At 41.5% G+C, this 25861-nt stretch overlaps 1 protein-coding gene across 2 annotated transcripts in view; it reads right to left on the minus strand.

Moving 5' to 3' along the window:
- shtn1 (shootin 1) overlaps positions 1 to 17649 on the minus strand; it is an 89557-nt gene extending 71908 nt beyond the window's left edge. The window contains exons 1-3 of one of the 2 annotated variants that reach the window (XM_061744899.1): positions 17572 to 17649; positions 8511 to 8563; positions 7570 to 7630 (exon numbers count right to left, since the gene is read on the minus strand). In XM_061744899.1, coding sequence (XP_061600883.1) covers positions 7570 to 7630; positions 8511 to 8563; positions 17572 to 17626 — 169 coding nt within the window. In that variant the 5' untranslated portion in view covers positions 17627 to 17649. The remainder of the gene's footprint in view (positions 1 to 7569; positions 7631 to 8510; positions 8564 to 17571) is intronic. The other variant, XM_061744900.1, reaches the window with a different exon arrangement.
- Between the last annotated feature and the right edge of the window lie 8212 nt (positions 17650 to 25861).

A 25861-nucleotide genomic window follows, 5' to 3' on the forward strand; every position in this document is an offset into this window, starting at 1 on the left:
AGATTTTACAGATCACCGGAGTAGATCTTTCAGACCCAGGGGATCCTTCAGACTTTTTACAGAAGATCCTTCAGAACACTGGAAGACCTTCCTTCCTCCTTCAGACCTCTACAGGAGATCCTACATAACGCTACAAGAGATCCTTCAGAACACTACAGGAGATCCTTTAGATGTCTAAAGAAGATCCTTCAGAACGCTACAAGAGATCCCTCAAACCTCTAAAGGAGATTTACAGGAGATGCTTCAGGAGATCCTTCAGACTTCTACAGGAGATTCTTCAGAACACTACAGGACATGCGTCTCCACAGGAGACCTTCCAGTGCTCTACGGGAGATTTTACAGAACCCTTCAACAGGATATCATACAAAACGCTTAAATCCTACAGGATATCCTTCAGAATGCTACAGTAGATCCTACAGAACACTACAGGAGACCCTTCAAAATGCTACAGGAGATTCTGCAGAAGACCAGAGTAGATCTTTCAGAACTTTACAGGAGATCCTTCAGACGTCTACAGGGGATCTTTCAGATCCACTACAGGAGATTATACAGAGCGCTACAAGAGATCCTACAGAACACTATATGAGAGCATTCAAAATGCTACAGGAGATCCTAAAGATATACAGGAGATCCTTCAGAACGCTACAGGAGATCTTTCAGCCCTCTACAGGAGATCCTACAGAACATTATACGAGAGCCTTCAGACCTCTACAGGAGATTTTAAAGAATGCTACAAGACATCCTTCAGACCGCTACAGGAGATAATTCTGACCTCTACAGGACACCCTTCAAACCTCTACAAGACATCCTTCAGACCGCTACAGGAGATAATTCTGACCTCTACAGGACACCCTTCAAACCTCTACAAGACATCCTTCTGACCGCTACAGGAGATGCTACAGAATGCTACACGAAATCCTTCAGATCACTACAGAAGATCCTATAGAACGCTACAGGACATCCATTAGACCTCTACAGGAGATTTTACAGAATGCTTCAGGAGATCTTTCAGACTGCTACAGGAGATCCTTCAGATCTCTACAGGACATTTTATAGATCTCTACAGGAGATCCTTCAGACGATTACACAAGATACTTCAGAGCTCTACATGAAATCCTTTACACTTCTACACTAGATGTTACAGAATGCTTCAGGAGATCCTTCCAACCTCTACAGGAGATCCTTCAGACCTCTACAGGAGATCCTTCAGACCTCTACAGGAGATCCTTCCAACCTCTACAGGAGATCCTTCAGACCTCTACAGGAGGTCCTTCAGACCTCTACAGGAGATCCTTCAGACCTCTACAGGAGATCCTTCAGACCTCTACAGGAGATCCTTCAGACCTCTACAGCAGGGGTTCTTAACCTTTCTGACCTTGGGGCCCATTTTTTTCAGTACAGAGTGGCCCGGGGCCCATTAAATATTAACACTTTATAGCAGGGGTATTCAACTAAAACTTTAAGAGGTCCATTTAGAGAAAATGTACTCAAGCGAAGGTCCAGAACATCATAAAATATATATATATATATATATATATATATATATATATATATATATATATATATATATATATATATATATATATATATATATATATATATATATATATATATATATTCAAGTAGCCTCACAGTTGTATCAACATCTGCATCTGACTGTTATATTAAAAAAGTACATATTTGCCACTTAACATGTGTAACTTGAATTACACATGTTTTTTTCTCTTAAAAATAAAAAAAATTCTCTACCAGCAGTTTGAATTTCCCCTTTTCTTTGTTAATTGTCTCAACACATTTTTATAATAAATGAATATAAACATTGATGAGCCTGGAATGATATTTAGTTTTAATTCTGTTCATAGTGGAGAAAGCTGCTTCACAGCTGTATGTGGACCCAAACATGGGCAGGATGTTTTAAAATGGTAAGTTTATTTTCTGTGACTTCAGTTCAGACTTGAGTGGATATGTTTGATGAAAAACTTTGTGTTTTGTTTCAGTGGCGTTTCACTTTCGCACTTTGAACGCCACGGTCTCTGAACGTATGAGACACTGGTTTTTTCCCAGTGGGAAGACTGAACCAGGATGAATCTGTCCATTCTGGGTTGAACTTCCCTTTCCACCTGTTACGCTTCTCATCTCTGTATATAGAGCCAAGCTAATTACCGTATTTTGACGACCATACAGTGCCGTGTGGAAAGATGCACCCTCAGTTTTGTGTGTGTCATTTCTGTATTTAAAACACACACACAGCGCGCCGTGTGGAAAGGCGCCGTCTACACACACGGAGCGCCGCCTTACAACACACACAAGCTTACAAGTGTGCATATTTAAAAATAGAGCGGGAACAAAACTTAGTTTGACTGTACTTTATTTAAGATATTAAATGAATCAGTTGTCAGAGGACTCAGCGCGTCAGGTTTCATCCGAGCCTGATCAGCTGAGACGGGCAGGAGCCCGCAGCTCTCTGGCTGCGGAGCAGCCGAGTCTTTCACATGCTTTTGAGAAAGCTCGAACAGTCCAGTCCAGCAGACACGTCAGCCCTGCATCTACATGTACAATCCTTCTGCAGTAAACGACGGAACCCGCAAGCCCGAGCGGCACCGACCTCCCCGGCCGCGGGGACGCGTCAGGATGAATGATTGCGCCGCGCTCGCTCACTCTGGGCGCAGACCCAAGTAATCGATCCCTGATCCTGGCGGATCTAAACGTACTCCGTGCAAAATGAAGGATTTACTCTGTAAATACACACCATTTCTCTTACTATTACACGTACAGCTAGCTGAGTGTCTTCTCCACATTTGGTTGGGAGTTGCTATGCAGTCCCGCGGCCCACGCGGCCCACATGTACAAAACTGACATTTTTTTTGCGGGCCACTAGGTGACGCTCGCGGCCCAAGTGTGGGCCGCGGCCCTATGGTTAAGAATCACTGCTCTACAGGACACCATTCAGACCTTTACAGGAGATTTTAAACATCGCTACAGGAGACCCTTCAGAACTCTACAGGAGATCCTTCAGAACTCTACAGGAGATCCTTCAGAACTCTACAGGAGATCCTTCAGACCTCTACAGGAGATCCTTCAGACCTCTACAGGAGATCCTTCAGACCTCTACAGGAGATCCTTCAGACCTCTACAGGAGATCCTTCAGAACTCTACAGGAGATCCTTCAGACCTCTACAGGAGATCCTTCAGACCTCTACAGGAGATCCTTCAGACCTCTACAGGAGATCCTTCAGACCTCTACAGGAGATCCTTCAGAACTCTACAGGAGATCCTTCAGACCTCTACAGGAGATCCTTCAGACCTCTACAGGAGATACTTCCGACCTCTACAGGACACCATTCAGACCTTTACAGGAGATTTTACAGAACGCTTTAGGAAATCCTTCAGACCTCTACAAGACATCCTTCCAATCCAATCCAATCCACTTTATTTATATAGCACATTTTAAAAAACAACAGGGTTACCAAAGTGCTGCACAATAAGTAAAACAAGACATAATACAATAGTAAAAATTAGTAAAAACAAGTAAAATAGATAAGAGCACATAAAAGCAGGAAATAAAAACACACCAGACAGACAACAACCAGTGATTCAGAAACATAAAAGACAAGACAGTGACCACGCAACTCTCATGCTGGAGTGTGGGGGCCATTTCGATGTGGGGAGAAAGCTCGTTCCAAAGTTTAGGGGCTATTGCTGAAAAAGCACGGTCACACCTAGTTTTTTGCCTGGTTTTAGGGACAAGATGTGACTGAGAAGAGAAACCTCAAAGACCTCGAGGGAGTGGAAACATGTAGGAGGTCTGAGATGTATTTTGGTGCAAACCCATTTAATGACTTAAAAACAAGCAATAATATTTTAAAATTAATTCTAAAAGAGACAGGGAGCCAGTGAAGGGAGGCCAGAACGGGGGTGATGTGATCATGCTTGCGGGTTCCTGTTAAAAGACGAGCAGCCACGTTTTGGACTAACTGTAAGCGTGCAAGGGAGGTCTGGTTGACGCCAGTATAGAGGGCATTACAGTAGTCCAAACGGGTTGAGATAAAAGCATGAATCACTCGTTCAAAATCATTAAAAGATAAAACAGATTTAATTTTAGATAAAAGCCTCAGATGATAAAAACTGGATTTTACTACAGAATTTACTTGCTTGTCCAGTTTAAGATCACTGTCCATTTTGACGCTGAGGTTGGTGACTGTAGTTTTTAAGTAAATTTGTAGGGAGCCCAGATCAATAGGAGGGCCATCACAGGCCCGATTGGTCCAAACACCATGACCTCAGTTTTACCTTCATTTAAATTTAAAAGTGTAAGGCCATCCAGGCCTTAATGTCCTTTAGGCACTCTAGCAGAGGCATCAGGGAGCTGTTGTCATTTCTTTTGAGGAGCAGAAAGATTTGAGAGTCATCTGCATAAAAATGATAAGAGTGCCATGCTTTTTAAAAATCAGTCCAAGGGGGAGAAGGTATAAAGAGAAGAGGATGGGTCCGAGAATTGAACCCTGGGGAACTCCACAAGATAAAGGGACAGAAGATGATTGGGAGTCACCAAGTCTGACTGAGAAGCATCTCTCGGACAGCTATGACCTGAACCATTCCAAGGCAGTGTCTCTGATACCAACACAATGCTCTAGCCGAGAAATGAGAGTTGAGTGATCAACTGTATCAAAGGCAGCAGTAAGGTCTAAAGCATAAGAATCACGGAATCACCAGAGTCAATAGTTAAAAAGATGTAATTAAAAACTCTTAACAGTGCAGACTCAGTACTGTGGAAAGCTTTAAACCCAGATTAAAACATATCAAGGATGCCATGCATGTCTAAAAAGGACTGTAATTGTAAAAGTACAGCTTCTTCTAAGATTTTTGACATAAAAGGGAGCTTTGAAATGGGTCTATAGTTTGATAAAACTGAAGTGTCTAAAATTGGCTTTTTATCAGGGGTTCCACAGCAGCTTCTTTGACTTGCGCCGGGACAACACCTGGCGCAAGGCTACTATTAATAATTTTTTGGACATTTGGTCCAATAGTCTCCCAAATCTCTTTAAAGAGACAAGGAGGGACAATGTCAGTGGGGCAGGATGAGGGTTTGAGTTGGGTGACGATTTTATTTAAAGATGACAGCGACACAGGCTCAAACTGATTTAAAACTGCCGAGCAAGTGACGACTATGGAATGGTCGAAAGAGGGGGGGAGATATGGGCTCTGATAGTAGCGATAGTCCCATAGCGGTCCTTCTGACCGCTACAGGAGATGCTACAGACCCCTTCCGGAAATCCTTCAGACCTCTACAGGAGATCCTACGTAACACTGCAGGAGATCCTTCAGACCTGTACAGTAGATCCTTCAGACATCTACAGAAGATCTTTCAGAACGCTACAGGAGATGCTACAGACTCCTTCAGGAGATGCTACGGAACACTACAGGAGATTCTTCAGAACTCTACAGGAGACCCCTCAGAATGCTACAGGAGATCCTACAGGACACTACACAAGATCCTTCAGGACACTACAGGAGATCCTTCAAACCACTACAGAAGATCCTTCAGAACGCTACACGAGATCCTTCAGAACGCTACAGGAGATCCTTCAGAACGCTACAGGAGATCCTTCAGAACGCTACAGGAGATCCTTCAGAACGCTACAGGAGATCCCTCAGAACGCTACAGGAGATCCTTCAGAACGCTACAGGAGATCCTTCAGAACGCTACAGGAGATCCTTCAGAACGCTACAGGAGATCCTTCAGAACGCTACAGGAGATCCTTCAGAACGCTACAGGAGATCCTTCAGAACGCTACAGGAGATCCTTCAGAACGCTACAGGAGATCCTTCAGAACTCTACAGGAGATCCTTCAGAACTCTACAGGAGATCCTTCAGAACGCTACAGGAGATTCTTTAGAATGCTACAGGACATGCTTCCTCTCCACATACGCATCTTCAATGACTCTTCAAAGAGACTGAGATCATGACTATTCCAACAACTAGTTTCCCTTCTGACATTAATAGATTCAAAGTATTTTTGAATGTTGAATTTGAATTGATTATTGGATCAGTGCAAACAAGCTTTCAACTGTGGAGTCCTCCTCGGTCAGACACTTTCAAACAGGGGTGGATGGTGTGATCTGCCCCGATGGATCTTGACCGTGGAGTTTATTTTCAATCTCTTTTGAAGTTGTTCTTGGCTTTTTGATTTCCATTTGTATTATCCTACTACCTACTACTTTACTTTACGTTACTACTTTAACATGCTTGTCTAGAATGTCCTTTCGGATTTCCTCGGACAACACTTGCCTTTACTTTCTCTGGTCCATGTTCACAGCAAAGTGCTGACTTTGAACCCTTTAAATAGTCAGACTCACTGAAAATCGAAGGCACTTGTGATTTTAATTACAGGGCACACTGTTATGGTTCCGGTTTTCTGCTTCTCTGTTGTGTTCTACTCGGTTCTTCAGTTTTGAGCTTGTGTTTGACTTGTTTCCTGTTTTATTTTGAAACTCTGTGTCCTTGTGTTTAGTTAGTTTGACTTCCCTTGTTCCCATCTGTCCTGATTGCTGCGTCTCTTCATGCCCAGTGAGTGTATATGTTGTCTTGTCTACCCCAGAAGAGAGCCAGGCCACAAAGAAAGATAACTTATTGAGCTGTACAAAAAACTGTTACCTGTAACACTGTATACACGGCTCAAGACAGAATAATGAAAATGGTGCAGTTGACCATGTCCAGTGTAATCAAAGCAAAAGCACTAAAACAGCAGCACTTCCTGGTCATATAAATATGAATATAAATACAATAGATAAATACCTTCTCTTTTTTTTTTAAACTCAGTTTTGGTACTGTGGAAAGGTTTAACATAAGACTGAAATTTTCAAAAGATTTGTCATTGGTTGAAAGCAACTCATGACTTTGGCTGTTGCTGCTTCCACCTGCCTGCTGTGCTGCTGACGTCCCTGACTCCCCCAGTCTGGCCTTCGGCAGGAGGGTCCCCCCTTATGATCCTGGTCCTGCTCAAGGTTTCTTCCCTCCTAAAGGGGAGTTTTTCTTGCCACTGTTTGGCTTAAGGCTTTTCTCCCACTAGGGGAGTTTTTACCTGCCATTGTTTATGTAATAATTGCTCGGGGTTTTATGTTCATGTTCTGGATCTCTGGAAAGCGTCTAGAGACAACATCTGTTGTATTAGACGCTATATAAATAAAATTGAATTGAATTGAATTGAACTTTAGGTAAAGAGGTGAGTTTAGTACTGAAGAGAGGACTGAAGAATCAAGGTTTCTTCTTTTATAAAAGGCTGAATAATAGTACATTTAAAAGCAGCTCTACAACACCTGATCTGAGAGATGTATTCAGATACAAATACTTGACCCAATAGTGCAAAAACCATCTTTTTTAACCCAGGCTCAAGTACTCAGATGAGTCTAAAATTTGTATTTTTGATCATGAAAGGGAATGTTGAAAGATTGGTAATTTCCTTGGGTTAATGGCTTATTTATCTATTTAATCTCATAGAATGAAATAAATCCTGAAGAACTCTCCTTTTCCGGACTCATACAGTCTTGACCCAAGCAAGATAAACTTACCCTGCTGGAATTCATTGAGTTTCTTCATGGCCTCGTCCCTTTCCTCCTCCAGTCTTTTGCACTTAGAGAAAAGAGATGCACCATTATCACAAGATATCACTGATGTTCAACCTGCCATTTTGTGTCGCACAATTTATAGATATACGAACTCTACAGCAGACCCTTCAGACCTCTATTGGACATCCTTCAGAACGCTGCAGGAGATGCTACAGAACCCCATACTTAACTTGTTGTAAATGAAACAAGTTAAGTATTGCTGAAATAAGTGAATAAAGTACAAACTAAACAAAGCTTCTGTGGTTCAGTGCTTCCAATAAAATATTCTCTTTATGACAGCCGTACGTCCCGGGAAGTGCCAAACAAATTTGATATTACCGAAGCTGTCAAGCATTCAAAATCTGCATTTCTGTAGCTCCTCTATAACCTTATTAAGATTTTATGAAACTCTTTATCCAGATTTTCTTATGTTACTGACCCACACAAACACATTACAGAACTTTTATTATCTATTCATTTTAAATACACCAATGTTTTGAATTCTGAAATCATACTCTAATTTTTTGGGGGGAATGTCTGCCACGTCATGGCCTAGAGAGTTGAGATTATTTATTATTTTTCAAAAATAAACTAGGGCTCCAGGGATTCATGTAACTGCTAGAACAATAAAGAAAATAATATTCATTTTTTCTAAAACACTCTCCAAACAAAATTTGTCAACCAGGATTATCATTTAGTGATAATCCTGGTTAAGAACAAGTTAAAGGAGTGGTATGGTTATCTTTACTGGCGCAGCGTATAATCCACTGTGACTGCACATGATGGGGGCTCCATTATAACAAAAAAACTGCTGTTTCAGTTAGGATTAATTTAACAAGTTTGTAGTTTTGCACATGTTAATATTCAGAGATAAGAAAAAAACAGACACACTTTCCAACACTTACTTGCAAGGCTGCTGTCTCTGTCTTTTTCTGCAGATCCTCATACTCCTGCACGGCTGTGGGGAGAAAAGCATGCCAGTAAGCCATCTTCCTCACAATAATCCACATGGAAGTGAACATGATGGTTCTCATGTTGTGGTTAAAAAAAGGGCTTACATGCCAAGTCATCCTGCATGTGATGGTTTCTCATCAGTGATGGATGTGTCCCGTGACAGTTCACATTTATAGCATTGCATGTTGAGTATAGCAACAATCTGTGTGAACGTTAATGTTGGCTATAGTTAAAGTAGTAAGAAAAGTATCTACGGTAGTAACTGCAGTAGTGTCTACAGTAGTATCTAGAGTAGTATCTACAGTAGTAACTACAGAAGTAAATACAGAAGTAAATACAGAAGTATATACAGTAGTGACTATACAGTAGTGACTATAGTAGTATATACAGAAGTAACTACAGAAGTATCTAAAGTAGTAACTACAGTATCTACAGTAGTAACTATAGTCGTAACTACAGTAGTAACTACAGTAGTAACTACAGAAGTAAATACAGAAGTAAATACAGTAGTATATACAGTAGTAACTACAGAAGTATCTAAAGTAGTAACTACAGTATCTACAGTAGTAACTACAGTAGTGACTACAGAAGTATCTACAGTAGTATCTATAGTAGTAACTACAGAAGTATTTACAGTAGTGACAACAGTAGTAACTACAGAAGTAACTACAGAAGTATCTACAGAAGTATCTACAGTAGTATCTATAGTAGTAACTACAGAAGTGACTACATTAGTATATACAGAAGTAACTACAGAAGTATAGAGTAGTAACTACAGTATCTACAGTAATAACTACAGAAGTATACAGTAGTGCCTGCAGTGTGACTACTGTAGTGACTACCGTAGTGACTACCGTAGTATCTACAATAGTAACTACAGAAGTATCTGCAGTAGTAACTACAATATAGGGCTGGGCGATATATCGAGATTTTAATATCGATTAATTTAATTGTTATGCAGGAAAGGGATATTTGTTTTATTTTATTCAAGAAGCATTTTTATTCTATATATGCAGACAGTTTATTTTTATTTCCTTTGTTTTATACATTTTGATATTGTGCAGACCTCTGTTAATAAAGGAACCTGTGTGACATTTGGCACGAGGCTTTGTATTAAAACTGACTGTTTTTTTAAGGGTTTGCCTCAGAAAAAAATGAAGCTAACAGAGATGCTAACAGAGATGCTAACAGAGATGCTAACAGAGATGCTATGCTATAATGCTTTGGGGGAAACCCCAATTATGACACAGAAAAAATATCGATATATATCGAGTATCGCCATTTAGCTAGAAAATATCGAGATATGACTTTTGGTCCATATCGCCCAGCCCTACTACAATAGTAACTAAAGAAGTAACTACAGTAGTATATACAGTAGTGAGTCTCTGACAAATAGTGCTCACAGTATCAACAACATTTGTTCACTGTTCCTTTATGAATTTAATAGAAATTAAGACAAATCTTCATGTGCATATTGCATACAATATTAATTAGGGCCTTAGCACTGACAGTGTTGTATCTGTAGGAATTGTTATCGTTTTTGTTTTTATCCTTTATCCTATCCGGTTTGACGTACATGCACGAAAATCGGTACACACCTGTATCATGTCGCAACTTAAAGAAAAGTCTCTTGGCGCCATGGCCAAAACCGAACAGGAAGTCGGCCATTTTGAAATAATCGTGTAATTTTGGCGCAATTTATGCCATTTCTTCGGCCATTAATGCGGCCGGAACCGTAATGTGCACCCAGGTGTGTTATACATCAAAATGTGCGCCCACCCTTCATCTGATTGGTCCATATTTGATAGTTCCTATTTTCTGCCATAACTTTTGAATGGTTTGATATAAAGAGTCGTGGGTGGTGTCATTGGACTTGGTTTTGACTCCTTCACCTTAATTGGTGCACATTAGCCCTGCCCCTTCTTTTGATTGGTCGATATGTGATAGTTCCTATTTTCTGCCATATCTTTTGAATGGTTTGATATAGAGAGTCGTGGGTGGTTCCATCCGCTAAATGTCCAGGCCTGAAGAATCTACATGCAAGTCATACAAACTTCCACTGCAGCCTGAACGTGCACAAGGGTGCGAGGGCCCGTTCATGGCTGCTTGCAGCTTTATTTAGTATTAGTATTGTATTAGTACCGCTGTGATTTATTGGTCCAGCCAGGTCATTGTAGTCATCATTCACTGGTGAATGAATGAACATCTGGTGTGCAAACGGTCTATATAAGCATGTTTTGGCAGTTTCCAGGTCTGGAGCATTCAGGTGAGTGTTAACACAAGGCCAAGAGGGAATGACATGAGCATTGGTCATCTATGAGCCGTGCTGTGCATACATTTGAAAAGAGGAGTAAAACCATTTCCAAACCAGGATTCAACATTCTGCCCTTGATAAAGTCTTGGAGAAGACATTTACTTCATTTTGTCAAGCTGGAGCCATTTTTTGTTTTTTACGTTTTGCTTATGCCTTTCACTGAAAGTTATTGCCAAATGAATAATGACAGTTGAATATGTCATATATTGTCCATCTGTGATTATAAGTATCTAGTTTTAAGATCTGTATGTTACAGTACCAAGTGAGATAGGTGGGTCAGTCTGAAGCCAGGAATTCTGGTTCGACAAAGATAGCACTCTTTTACTCTGGTAGTCATGTAGACCAGTGTTTCTCTACCCTGCTCCTCTGGGCCCACTGTCCTGCATGTTTTAGATGTTGCTCTGCTCAAACATACCTGATTCAAATAAGTTGGACCATAAACAGACATATGTACACCTTGATGACAAGCTCACAGTGATCCAATCATTTGAAAGAGGTGTAGAGTAGTAGAGCAACATCTTATTGAGGAGCGCTCGCGAGGATGGAGGACACTGCCAAAGTGAGTACAATGACCCAATCAGAGAAACTTTTTTTTTAACCAAAAATGTGGCTGTGAATTTTGTACAATAGGGCTTGGTCGTCTTGACGTCATCACTTGGCGGAGCCGCCATGTTGGAAGCGACCTTAGCTGCTCGGACCACTGCGCACTGTGTACAGGCTCCCTCTTTGTTGTGTCTTACTTGTAATCGTTACTTTCCGTTATTCTGTAAACCGTTGCTATGTTGTGGGGTGCAACAGCTCCACACATAACAGACGTGGGGAAAAGATCGCTAATGGTTTAACTTTTCACCGCTTGCCTGCTTGGAGGCAGAACCACAGAGCGACACATATATGCACAACTTGTACCAAATAAACAAATAAATGATAAAGACTGAATGCAGTCCGAAGTGTAGGCGCTCACACCGCAAACAAGGTAGCCGAAGACGTCGGTTGTGCAGAACTGTTGCAGTAAGTCCTCGTCGGAGCTCCACTCTTTATTAAGGATTTAATATGGATCCAAACCGTTAATAATCATTATTTTCTCCATATACCGGTCCCTGGCTTCCTTGTTTAAGGTATCCTGGTAAATTCCAGTTACTTTCCGGTATTTTAACAATTTTCTTTTGTGTTCCGTCTGTTCACTTGGTGCTACTATACTGCTGATTGTTTACACTCACGAGGCTGCCAACATGGCCGCCGTTTCCCAGAATGCAACTTGGTGACCAAGCCCTATACGGTGCCTCTACAATCTAAAACGTGGTTGAAAAACACTGATCCGTATCACCATGGTAACTTACACTGAACTAGCCTTTAATGCCTGTAAAACAAAACCTTGTTTCCTTTTGTTATATCCCACATTAAATCATGCTGAAACAGCGCTGAGAAGCCATCAGGCGCGTCACTGATGATGTTACGTATAGTAACTGAACTGAAAGTCTAATCCATGTTGAATAAATGTCAGATGGTTCATGAGTGACAGGAATTCAGTAACTCAGGTCACATCTTATAAATCACTCATTCCAAACATGGTAATTTTATTCATAATTTCTAACCATAATGCAGTTTTGATTCTTTTCAGGACTGACTCTGTTAGTTAGTTGATCCTGCAGCTTTGAATTTGAATCAAATTTGAACTTTTTGAGCAGAAAGCCATGTTTTGATAATTTATAATGGCAATTCTCTACTGAGGAAAATACTCACACCTACTGAACGTCTTCGTTTCACAAAGAAGCTTTGCATATACAATGTAATAAACTTTTGTTTGGATGAAGTTACTATGGGAACCAGGTATAATAGGATATTCTTTATAGAGTATGCAGCACCGATACTAGTATTATCACAAACTAATGAGCAGCGCTGAGGATTAATAAACTGTGCCGGTATTATCCATACTTACCAGGCAAAAAACATTTGGATTTAGTGAAGAAGAAGCATTAAAGTTTATTAACCAGGGTTAAGGAAATTATTCTGACAATCACCTTTGAAGTCCCCATTTTCTCTATTTTAGCCTTCAGTGCTTCTCGAACCAGCTCCATTGCCTTGTTTAAACTCAGCATATCCTTCTGGTAGGAACAGCATATTTTAAATGGTCTAAAAGAAAAGGTCAGCCTCTTAAGCCGGGCAGACACTGTGCGATTATCAGCTCATTTTGAGCCGATTTTCCAGTCGTGCGACTATTTTTTGGATCGGGCCGGATTTCGACCCAATCGTTGGTCGTGGCTCGTGCAGTAAACGTGGGGTAACGACGAGAGATTAACACCTCACGACGAGAGAGTAACACCTCACAACGAGAGATTAACACCTCACGACAAAAGAGTAACACCTCACGACGAGAGAGTAATACCTCACAACGAGCTCCCGATCACAAATCGTGTGCTCGCAAGAAAATCAAACGTGTTTGAAATCCTGGTCGTGCTACGACCCGATTATTTGTAGTGTGTGTTGCAAATTCACATTACAAATCATGTTTTAATAGCAGAAAAAAAGACTGCATTTCCTACGTCTGCCCAGCTAATTCCTTGTCCAATCACGGCGTTGTCTAATCTTTTTTCATTTATCGCCACACAGAATGGCACAAATTGCTAAAGCCTGATTTATGGTTCCACGTTACACCAACGCAGAGCCTACGGCGTAGGCTACACGGCGACCCGCACCATGCGGTGCGGGTCGCCGTGTACCCTACAGGTTTTTAAAAATGTTAAAATTTTCTGATTTTTACCGGAATATGAGCAAATACAGGGTAAGCATTTTACAACATGATTTGTAAAGAACCAGTGGTCCATGGACATTAATATTTGGTACAGTTACCAAGAACCAGTGGTCCATGGACATTAATATTTGGTACAGTTACCAAGAACCAGTGGTCCATGGACATTAATATTTGGTACAGTTACCAAGAACCAGTGGTCCATGGACATTCATATTTGGTACAGTTACCAAGAACCAGTGGTTCATGGACATTAATATTTGGTACAGTTACCAAGAACCAGTGGTCCATGGACATTAATATTTGGCCCCGAATCCAGTTTCTGATATTTATATGTACTTAATTTCTACGCCGGGGAAATACACAGAGCAAAGCTTGAAGGCTTACAAAAGTCTTGACGCTTGGTCCGACTTCAAGACAGGATTTGTTGTAGAAATTAAAGTGATGAGGACACCGAACTTTATGATTTGACCGTTTAACGTTAGCTACCCAAAAATCCAACATTTCAGTGCCTGGAATCCAGTTGTTTCTATGAATTGCAGTGATCCATTTGTCTCTCTTAAGCTTATTTTTCATCAGTCTGTAAAACGATAACTCTGATTTCTTGCTAAATCTATGAGTACAGTCGATTGCACAACAGCTCTTTCCCATTTTAGATGTTTTCCAGTTGCTCAAACTGAAAGTTTACGCTGCCACTCAGTCTTTCCGACACTCAGTCTTTCTGACACTCAGTGGGTCTAACCCGCTGTGAAGTCGCATCTGTGACTTCGGCTGCGTCCCAATACTCCCCCTCGCCCTCGTTTTCTTCACTAACCCTAACTTTTGCGCGTTCCCGTGAAGGTAGTGGTGTCCCAATTCCTCTTTTCACCTAGGGGGAGGGGGCATAACGAGGGCTAGGGGCTGAGAATAGCCCCTTCAAATCGAGGGATTTCAGATGCTGACTTGGCGAGCGAGGGGGTATGAAAATCTCCCAGAATGCTTTTCGTCGTCATTTGCGGACTGAATAAAAAAAAAACATGGCGGACATTTCTTGTTTTTTTGTGAATAAAATCAATATTTTGAGTTAGTTTCTGCATAAAAATGCGTTTTGATTACATTTCCTTTTGCAAACCGATATTTTACTTTCATAATATTCACTCAGTGAATGTACATAATCCCTTTTTTGTCCGTTGTTCGCTAAGATCGCGCCGGAATATGGTTACGTAACCTACGTAAGCGACGCCGTAGGCTACGTAAGCTACGCCGTAGGCTGCGTCTATTTAAAGCTCGCCGACCGAGGAAAAGGAAAAAGGAAAAGTTTTTTTGAGTCAAATGGCGACCCGCAAAGAGCAGGAGGATATTGAAAAGAAAACCCACAAATGTAAGTATAATGTCCCATGGAATTAAAAAAAAAAGTTTTGTAATCACAGTGCTTTTGTAGTGCTTTTGTATGTTTGTATGAACAGTACCTAGAAATCCAGGGTAGATAACATTGCCGTGTCCTGTTAACTACTCGTTAACTCTCATACTTTCTACAAATGTGTTGGATATTTCACATTACTATAAGGCAGCAACGTTATTTGGGGGGGGGGGAGGTTACGAAGTAATAACGTTGCTTGCTGCCTGTTATCATAGTTCAAACTTTTTTTTTTTTGTTTGTTTGTTTTTTTTTTACGAGGACGTTTGTGCATTGCAGTAATCACATTTCATTCCAGGGACTCCGGATCAGGTCCGACACCTAATAAGGTATCGGACTACCAACGAGGAGAATTTCAATAAGAAGAAATGTGCTGCTAAACCGCTGTGGGAGTGAGTGATCTAGCTATCTGCTTGCAGAATATCTGTGATGGGGTGTGATGGTATAACTACTATTCATCACTGAAAATCTTAAAAAAAAATATAAGGTAAGCAATGGTTATGGTAAGTTATATTATCTGCTGAAGAGATGATGCTTAACAAAAAAAAAATCCATGTAAAGTATTTATTAATAATCTTATGTAAATTGTGTGTGTGTGTGTGTGTGTGTGTGTGTGTGTGTGTGTGTGTGTGTGTGTGTGTGTGTGTGTGTGTGTGTGTGTGTGTGTGTGTGTGTGTGTGTGTGTGTGTGTGTGTGCGCTCCGGGACAGACAGTGGGGAGGCCACAGCAGCCTCATGGCCTTTCTACAAAGATATGCATGAGTTTTTTGGGTCCAGACCTTCAATCCAGCCTCCATGTTTGTTGGCCTCTTATGAAGATCCCTCGCAAATACTCATGGTAAGTTTAGCAGTAAAAAAGCACAATCTTATTCCCCAGTCCTTCTTCCTATAGCTAGCTTGTGCTACGACCGGTGGTTCCCTCCTGATTGTGAGTGATAAGACACTACAGTACCTGAAGATCTAACTTTTATTTTCTTTTCAGAACATAATGGACCCTCCATCCTCACCGGTGTCCTCTCTGACAAATTCAGAGGAAAGCACAGAGGTAATTTTTATTTATACAGTGATAATGAACCTGGTATGATGTTGTGGGTGTGTATGATAGTCCAGTCATGTGTGTAATCAACATGTGTATCCATCTTTTTTTTATCTCAGAACACTTTGGAAGACGCCAGCACATCGGCCTCAAGCTCTGCCTCACCAGCTGGAAGAGGAAGCTGGAAGCTTCAGGCATCAGGTCCACTTTCCCCCCGATCCCCCCAAAAAAAGAAACTCTCTATGCAGGACTTCCTTCAAGCTGAGGCCGCCAAACAAGACAGAAGATGTCAAAAGAATGAAGAACACATGGACAGGTTCCTGAACCTTTTAGAGAAAATGGTGGACCAGACACTTCATCAGCAGTAGCAGCACATACACTGCAAACTTTTTTTTTTGTAAATATTTCTGTGCAAATTTTTTTATATGGAACAGCACCTTTCTTTGTTCTGCGTGCAATGTTTACTTTTTTCTTTTTAAAAATTATATTTGAATATAGAAAATAAAGCCTTTTTTACTGCAGATTCTCTCACTATCCTTATTTTACTATTGATCTCGTTGTACAGTTTATAATTTGAGACATTACCTTACTTTGAGAAACCCCAGAAGAGAAAACTGTTGTGTAACAAGTTTTATTAGACAAGTATTTCTAAGTGAGTAAAACCACACAAGTACAAAACTATTTACACATATGCACAGCGTTATTTGGATAAACTGAGCCCTGGTTGCGGATCTTAAGGTTACCTTTATGCCTGAAAAAATATTAAAACTTAATAAAGTGCCATATTAACAGCGTTACAGCTGAAGTTAAAACAGCTTTTAGCTCTGGGCTTCCTGATCAGGCTAGGGATGAAAACGAGGGGTAGGGGGAGTATTGGGACAGGCACCTGGGCCAAGTGCCCTAAAATCTCCCCCTTCTTTTTTAGGGGTTAGGGAAGAAAAGAAGTGCGAGTGGAGAAAAGAAGGGCGAGTGAAGTTGAATTGGGATTGGCCCTTCATGTCCATTCCCTCTATTCCGGTTATTCAAAGGGGTTATTGGTGTTTACATGGCCATGCGCAACCGGGTTATTGCTAATATTCCGGTAAGAAAAGTGTTATTGATTGCATGTAAATGTAGCCACCGTGTTCTTCATCCTCGGTGAGATCCACAGGTTGCTCAGAGATTTGACTGAAGAAAAGATTCTGAAGACGAGACACAAAATGAATTTCTCTCCATAAGGCCTTCGTTAAGCCGACGACAGACAGAAATCCCATCAGACCTCTTGTCTTCCAGGAAACTGCGTAGGTTATTATCATTCAACTATATAAACGTCACACAAGTATTCCTATTCTTAAAAAGTAAGCCATTGAGCACTTTAACCTCGATGCTACTATGTCCTTTACCTGTGTGAAATATTGACCAGAGCTTAGCTTTAGTTAAGGTGGATACATGAGCGAAACCCTGACTTTAACCAGAGGCACATGGAGCTCAGAAAAACCATTTCAAAGGGAAGCAGAAACTTAAGCCGATTTTAAAAATTACCTTGGTTTGATAGGTGTTCAATGACATTCATTTTTTCAAGCTCGTCTGCGGCCATAGTGAGACGAGCTTCACTCCAAAGTCCAACAGGAAGTGTTCTGCCTGACGCACCGGCAAAGCAAACATTAGCTAAGCGTGCAGGGGTCAGTGGCTGAATGGGAAATCCCTCCTACCCTGGTGATTAATGCCCATGCTGGTCTGGATCTCTGCTGAAACAATCCCACATCACTATCACTGAATGATTAGCTCTGAAATGACTCAAGACCTGGAATCATTTTACAGGTGCCGTGTTTTCTCAGCTGTCATGAGTTTGTATGCTGCGTCAATATTACACACAACCCACATCAGACACATTTTGTCACCGTCTCATGATTTGTTTCACAAAATAAAGCTAAATAGTGCACTAGCTGCTGTGGGGATGCTACACTTGCATGCTAAGCCCCATCTGTCAGATAATTCTCATTTTACACTAGTGGTGGGGAAAAAAAACAATATTGCAATATACTGTTGCGATCTCTGTCGCAATAAATAATCAATAAACTAACGGCAAATATCGATAATTTATTACAACACACATAATGGATTTGTTTTTTAAATTTATTAACATACAGTGCAAACAGCGACAAAAGACGACATCAGTTGCAATGATATATATCTAAGTTTGTGTGTGTGTGTGTGTGTGTGCGTGTAAATAAGATGATGAAAGTAGATACATAAATTATGAACATTCATTTGAGAATAAATAAGTAAACAAATAAATAATTATCATATAGAGTGGTTTAGCACAATATAATATAAATATAGCATAATAATATAGTAATATCCTAATATAACATAATAATTTTTTTAATATTATAACATATAACAAAATGATATCACCATACTATAATATATAACAATATAATAATACTAAAGGCAAGGCCAATTTATTTATATAGCACAATTCAACACAAGGTAATTCAAAGTGCTTTACATTGACATTAAAAGCGGAAGGACATAATTAGACAGTTAATAACAAATAAGATTGAAAAATTTAAGAATAAGATGATAAGAAAAGAAGTAAAATAATAAAAAGCACAAGCTGTTAAAAAGTAAGGGCAGTAGAATACCGCAGGTAAGTATTTCATTTAAGAGTAGCTTCAGTAAACAGTAATGTTTTTATCCTGATTTAAAGGATCTACAGTTGCAGCAGACCTCAGGTCTACAGGAAGTTTGTTCCACCGGTGAGGAGCAGAATAACTGAACGCTGCCTCACCTTGCTTGGTTCTGGTTCTGGAACCACAACAAACCAGATCCAGATGAACCTCAGGGGTCTGGGAGCTTCATAGGAACTAACAGATCCAGATGAACCTCAGGGGTCTGGGAGCTTCATAGGAACTAACAGATCCAGATGAACCTCAGGGGTCTGGGAGCTTCATAGGAACTAACAGATCCAGATGAACCTCAGGGGTCTGGGAGCTTCATAGGAACTAACAGATCCAGATGAACCTCAGGGGTCTGGGAGCTTCATAGGAACTAACAGATCCAGATGAAGCTCAGGGGTCTGGGAGCTTCATAGGAACTAACAGATCCAGATGAACCTCAGGGGTCTGGGAGCTTCATAGGAACTAACAGATCCAGATGAACCTCAGGGGTCTGGGAGCTTCATAGGAACTAACAGATCAACCATGTATTTTGGTCCAAGACCATTCAGTGCTTTGTAGACCAGCAGGAATATTTTAAACTCTATTCTTTGACTAACTGGAAGCCAGTGTAGTGATTTCATGACCGGTGTAATGTGGTCCAGTTTCCTGGTGTAATATGGTCCAGTTTCCTGGTGTAATATGGTCCAGTTTCCTGGTGGGCCTTTTTCACAGCAGTTCAATGGGGATTGAGGCTGTGGGGTTTGTCAGTCTTTCTACCACAGAAAACAGTGGTTATAGTTTCTGGTTATACTTGCGAAGACTCTCTTTATAAATGTTGTAATATACCTGAAGTTTGTTTTTGCGCCACTTGCGTTCTGCTTGTCTACATATCCTTCTCTGCGCTTTAACCAGTGTGGCGTTTCTCCAGGGTGACTTTTTCCTCCCGGACAGAATTTTGGTCTTAATTGGGGCGATAGAATCAATAACCGTCATAACATTGGAACTGAAACTGTTAACAAGGTCATCAATTAGAACTGAGGGAAGGGTTGGTGATGGTGTAAAACCCTGGGTGAATAATGCACAGGTATTATCATTTATATAACGCTTTCTGATTACCTCTGCTTCACCTTTCATAGGATTGGCAACGGTGGTCATTTTAAACAAAACACAGTAATGATCAGACAGAGCAACATCGTTCACCACAACCTCTGAGATATTAAGACCCTTGGAAATAATTAAATCTAAAACATGTCCTCGGTTATGCGTTGAATCTGTGACATGTTGGGAAAGCCCAAAATTATCCAGAATATTTAAAAGTTCCTTAGCACACCCATCTTTGGGATTATCAACATGAATGTTAAACTCACCCACTAAAACAACACAATCAAAATCCATGCGCATAATTGACAGTAGTTTGGCAAACTCATCAAAAAACCTTGCATCATATTTGGGGGGTCTGTAGATGGTCACTAAGATTGCTCGACAGGGGGATTTTAACTGAATGGCAACATATTCAATGGAATCAAATTGACCATATGACACTTTCTTACATTGGAAGCTGTCCTTGAACAGAGTGGCAACTCCACCTCCTCTCCTATGTATTCTTGCTTCACTAAGGAAACTAAAATTCACACAGATTGGCAGATTTAATCGAACTTTTTTCATTTCTCACCAGTTTGATACGTTTTCTGTTACCTATCATCACAGGGATAGAGAAAGCTGATTTAACTCCATGGGGCCCAGACGTTTCCTGGGACAGAACAATGTTAATATTGACATCACAGCCTGGACCCGGCCCATATCAGACATCACTGATACGGTAGTTCAGAGGAGGGGAGGGGGGGCGGTGACTTTTGGTTGACCGCTGTTTCCGGGGTGGTGGTTTGGGAGGGGTTGGGTGATGTAAGGGATTAAATAAGGGATTTTGGCATGGTGTTAGTTGTAATCCAATATTCACAAGGCTTTTCATTCTGTCAGTGAATTCCATAAGTGGGGAGTCCTGACTGCCTGGAGAGAGAAAGCTTGGTGGGCTCCGGGGGGTAGAGCGTTGGGTATCTTCTGTTGGGGCTGGGGGAGACTCCCCCTGTTGAGGTGAGGATAAGGATGATGCTGTTTCTCTCTGACTCTGACGTTTTCCATGGTCAGTCCTTGTCTCAGTGTTCTCATCCCAGCGCCGCCTTATCAGTTGTTTTGGAACATCCTGCCTCTTGTTCTTGATGGGGGCCTGTTTGTGACGTAGATGACAAAAAATGTTACTGCTCAGCAACTGTCCACCAGCCTTGTTCAGACGGGAGCCACTTGCCTTAAAAAGAGGTCTGCGACCCCAGAATATGTTGAAATTATCAATGAAGTTAATTGATTGAGCAGCACATGCATCTTTGAGCCATTTGTTTAGCGTCATCAGCCTGCTGAATCTCTCATCTCCTTGCCGAACCGTTGGTACAGGTCAACTGAAAAACACCTCAGTATTTAAGCATGCAACTGTGCTCATTAGATCAGTGAAGTCTTGCTTTAATATCTCTGATTGTTGCTTCACAACATCGAGGGCTCCTGTGTGTATGACAACAGCTTTAGCTGTCGGATGCTCCGCAGCAATGCTCCGGATCTTCTTTGTGATATCTGACACCATGTCGTTGGTAACATAGAGTACTTTTGAGTTTTTGCTGCAAAAGGATGTTATCTCATTCACAGCTCCATCGCCCACTATCAGTGTACGAGGCCCAGTCGTTAGCTCTGCCTGTAGCCCTTTAGCAAGGGATTTAGCATACCTGTCTCTGGAGCAGGAAGATGAGCCTTCTCCCAGGGAGTCTGGAGTTTGAGAGAGTGGAGTAAATCTGTTCTCCAGTAGAATCGCTGTGTCTTGAGGCGATTCGCTCCTAGCTTTCGTTGTAGTTGTAGCCTTCCTCCTCTTGCCGGGTACTGGGGTTGAAGAGTCATTCCTGTGCGATGGTAGTGCTGACCACTCTATGTTGTCCAAGGTCACCAGGTGCTGGGTTCTGCCTGATAACCATCTTCTCAGATCTGAGGGAGGCGATTTTTAGTGCTTTGGCTTTGCACCAAGAGAGTTCCAGGGAGGGCTTGTTGATTTATTACCTTTTATACTCGGCTCCTGTTGCGTCTTGGTGGTGTTAGTTAGCTTTCTGTTAGCCTGCTCCCTTTCGCTGTTTTGGGATGTCGGCAGAGTAGATTCATTCCCATATTGTCCATTTATCTCTCCATTCACTTCGAGCCTGTGAATTTTTGTTTCCAGTACTGCTATCTTCTGGAGCAGTTTGTGGTAATCATCCATGGAAAAGGAAAAGGGAGGCATCTTGCTGCGAGTTAGCTTCCGCTAGCTGCTGCTAGCTGCTGCTAGCTGAGATCCTCAATCCCAATCACGATAGCGCAGGCTCGCGCTGCTGATAAGCTACGCTCACAGAGTAGTAAAACGGTTTAAAATAAAAGTGGTAGACTTCAGTAACTATCATAAATAGCTCCTGGTGGTAAGGTATCCAGGTCCTGCTTTCCAGAAATTGTTTTGCAGAAAAGAAAAGATTGCAGAGGAAAGAAGAAAAACAAAGCTGGGGGAGTGGAGAGCGAAGCGTCTGCACTCAGCAAAAGGCAGAATCCCTTCTGCCTTTTGCCAGAAAAGTAATGTATTACTAATAGAGCTCCGGTGTTACCTAACGAGTGAGTGGCTCCGTTAGGGAACACTGGAGCACCGGGGCCGCTCACGGGTCCAGTCCTGTGAGTGGCCCCGGTGCTCCGGAGCTAAGCTAAATACTTAGCCCATGCAAAGATCATACTTGTAGACAGTGCTTTAAGTGGACCAAAATAAGTTCCGGTACTCCCCTTATTCAACTGATGTCAGGTAAGTTAGGCGGTGGGTAACAGCAGATGATTATGTGATATATTTAAATACTAGGACATGATCCTGATTTTTAAAAAGAAAATTGTTTTATTGAATTTTCCAACAAATTATGTGTACACAAGAAAACGCTCACATTCACTGGTAGACAGTACTCGAGTTGTAAAAAAAAATCAGGGGGGGATGGTGGATTTTATCATATGGGGACAAATCATTTGTGCTGAATACAAATAATATAATATATTACAAATAATAGCTCTGACCAAAACAGCTGCAGAAATACTGCAGGAATGACATAGCAGCAGTTAAATGCAGCCTTCTGTAAGCTTTAAATATCCACTGGGCTTACATCAAATACATCAAAACATAACAATAAAAAACACTTTTCTGAACTTATCAATATGACTCTGTCCTTCACAGGATAAGTAACATGGATCACTGCAAAAACTCAAAATCTTAACAAAAAATATTTCTCTTATTAAAATGTCTCATTTTAGTAAAAAAATCTCATTACACTTAAAGCAAGACTCGTCACTGGAAAAAAAACAACAATTTTAACGTGTTTCAAGTAGATTTTCACTAAAAATAAGTAGAAAAAAATCTGCCAGTGGAACAATATTTTTTTTGCTTGTAATAAGAAGATAAATCTTGTCCCAATGGCAGATTTTTCTACTTATTTCAAGTGAAAATTTACTTGAAACAGACGAAAATTGTCAAAGAACATATTTTTCTGGTGTTATTTTTCTGGTGATGACTCTAAATGTTGAAATAGCCGTAAAACCACATTCATTGATGAAATGACGGGATGGAAAGGGGGGATGGCAGTTTTACAGGGGGGGATGATTTGGACCGTTTTTATTTCAGGAGGGGATGCCATCTCCCCTCATCCCCCCTCAACTCCAGTACTGCTGGTATACACAGCAATGGTATGGACAGCTTTTAGCAGAGGCTTCAGACTTTCTCGTGTCCGGGATCCCCACAGCTCCTTGTATTCCCCAAATCCTTGAATACTTCTCCTCCTCTCGACTCGCGGGACCTCCGTAAACTGATTTATGGTTCCGCGTTACACCAACGCAGAGCCTACGCCGTAGGGTATGCGGCGATGCGCACGTACGTTGCGCGTCGCCGCGTCTCCTACGGCGTAGGCCTTGCGTCGATTTAGAGCGGAACCATAAATCAGGCTTTACGAGTGAACGTCTCACGAGGGGCAGTCGCGTTGCGACGCCACTGTAGCCAAATCGCAAGGAGAGAACAGAGTACTGTGAGCTCATGAGAAGTCCCGGTACGCCGTAAAAGGTCCCAGTACGCCAGAGGCTAATATTGAGAAGTGGGGGTACTCCGTACCGGTGCGTACCGGCCCACTTAAAGCACTGCTTGTAGACAAATATAAATAACATAAAAAATGAATGTCACTTATACCGCTGACTCGTGTGCAGTTTCCGGGTCCGTTCTGTTGGTACTGATCCTTTTATGGTAAGTGTCAATGCAAAACCTCATTTTTACTGTCCCTCGTTGTTCAAACAGCTACCGCTACGAAAAAATGGCGGACGCTCCAGCTGGCGGAGTTAGTTGTGGGCTTGGTTTCAGCAGCGGCGGCCGACCTATGGAAATTGCGCCTGTCGTTACGTAATGACAGGCGCAGAATCTTATTGGCTCGTAGATCCACATCACACTGGACGGCTCATCCGGGCGGCTGTACAGACACTGCAGAATTTGGTTGCCTTAGTCCTTCTCTGAATTGGCAGGCTGAGGGGAGACCACTTTATATATGTTAAAGCAAGAGAAAACCTGTTTTTCATAATAGGTCCCCTTTAAGTTCTGGTTTTTGTATCCTGTTCAGCAGTGCTTTTGGTTTTGTTTGGACTAATAAATCACTGTTTTTGGGAACTCCTGCATCTGGGTCCTACTCCAACCGCTCCCTGGCAGGATTTTAACTCACTAATTTAAAAGCCGGATGAGACAGAACCGTTGGTTAAACTTCAGGCATGTCTTAGCGACATCAAGGACTGGATGTCCAGAAATGTCTTGCTTCTAAATTCAGATAAAACAGAGGTTATCATTCTTGGTCCAGAGCATCTTAGGAAGGGATTAGATGGTGTTGCGATGGCTTCTAGTGCAACTGTGAGAAACCTTTGTGTTGTTTTCGATCAGGATTTGTCGTTTAAACCATATGTTAATCAGGTTTGTAAAATAGCGTTTTTCCATCTCCGTAATATTGCAAAGATTAGGAAAATCCTCTCGCAGAGTGATGCAGAAAAACTAGTTCATGCGTTTGTATCTTCTAGACTGGATTACTGTAATGTGTTGTTAGCAGGATGTCCAAGTAATTTGCTGAATAGGCTCCAGCTGATCCAGAATGCAGCAGCACGAGTACTGACAGGAATTCGCAGGAGAGACCACGTCTCTCCAGTGTTAGCGTCGCTCCATTGGCTACCCGTAAAATTAAGAATTCAATTCAAAATTTTATTACTTGCATATAAAGCCCAAAACGGCTTAGCTCCGCAGTATTTACAAGATTTGATAGTGCCTTATGTTCCTGGCAGAGCTCTCCGCTCCCAGGGTGCAGGTTTACTCGTAGTTCCTAGAGTATCTAAATGTAGATTTGGAGGGCGGGCGTTCTGCTATTAGGCACCATTACTTTGGAACCAACTTCCAATCTGGGTTAAGGAGGCTGACACCACCTCCACCTTTAAAACTAAACTTAAAACATTTCTGTTTAGTAAAGCCTATAGTTAGTGTTTAGTAAACCTCTAGCTGGTGTTGGTAAATCTCTAGGTAGTGTAAACTCTAGTGTGTTAGAGTCAGTAGTCATAGTTGCAGCTATAGAACAAAACTATAATAGTTAGTCTCAAATATAGCTTTGCGGTAGATATGCTGCTATAGGCTTATGCTGCACGGGGGCACCGACATGATCCGCTGGGCGGTGCCTCTCACCCTTCTTCTCCTCTCCTTTTCCCTGCCTCTCTTCTCCACTACCATTTTTATTTATTATAAATATCTCATAGCTATCATTTTTGTCCATCGTTCCTGTAGTTACCCCCCCCCCCCCCGCTCTGGTCATCCCGCTGCTGCTTCCACCTGCCTGCTGTGTGCTGCTGACGTCCCTGACTCCCCCGGTCTGGCCTTCGGCAGGAGGGTCCCCCCTTATGAGCCTGGTCCTGCTCAAGGTTTCTTCCCTCCTAAAGGGGAGTTTTTCTTGCCACTGTTTGGCTTAAGGCTTTTCTCCCACTATGGGAGTTTTTACCTGCCATTGTTTATGTAATAACTGCTCAGGGGTTTATGTTCATGTTCTGGATCTCTGGAAAGCGTCTAGAGACAACAT

The sequence above is a fragment of the Cololabis saira genome, chromosome 17 (genome assembly GCF_033807715.1).
Source record: "Cololabis saira isolate AMF1-May2022 chromosome 17, fColSai1.1, whole genome shotgun sequence".
Classification (NCBI taxonomy): domain Eukaryota; kingdom Metazoa; phylum Chordata; class Actinopteri; order Beloniformes; family Belonidae; genus Cololabis; species Cololabis saira.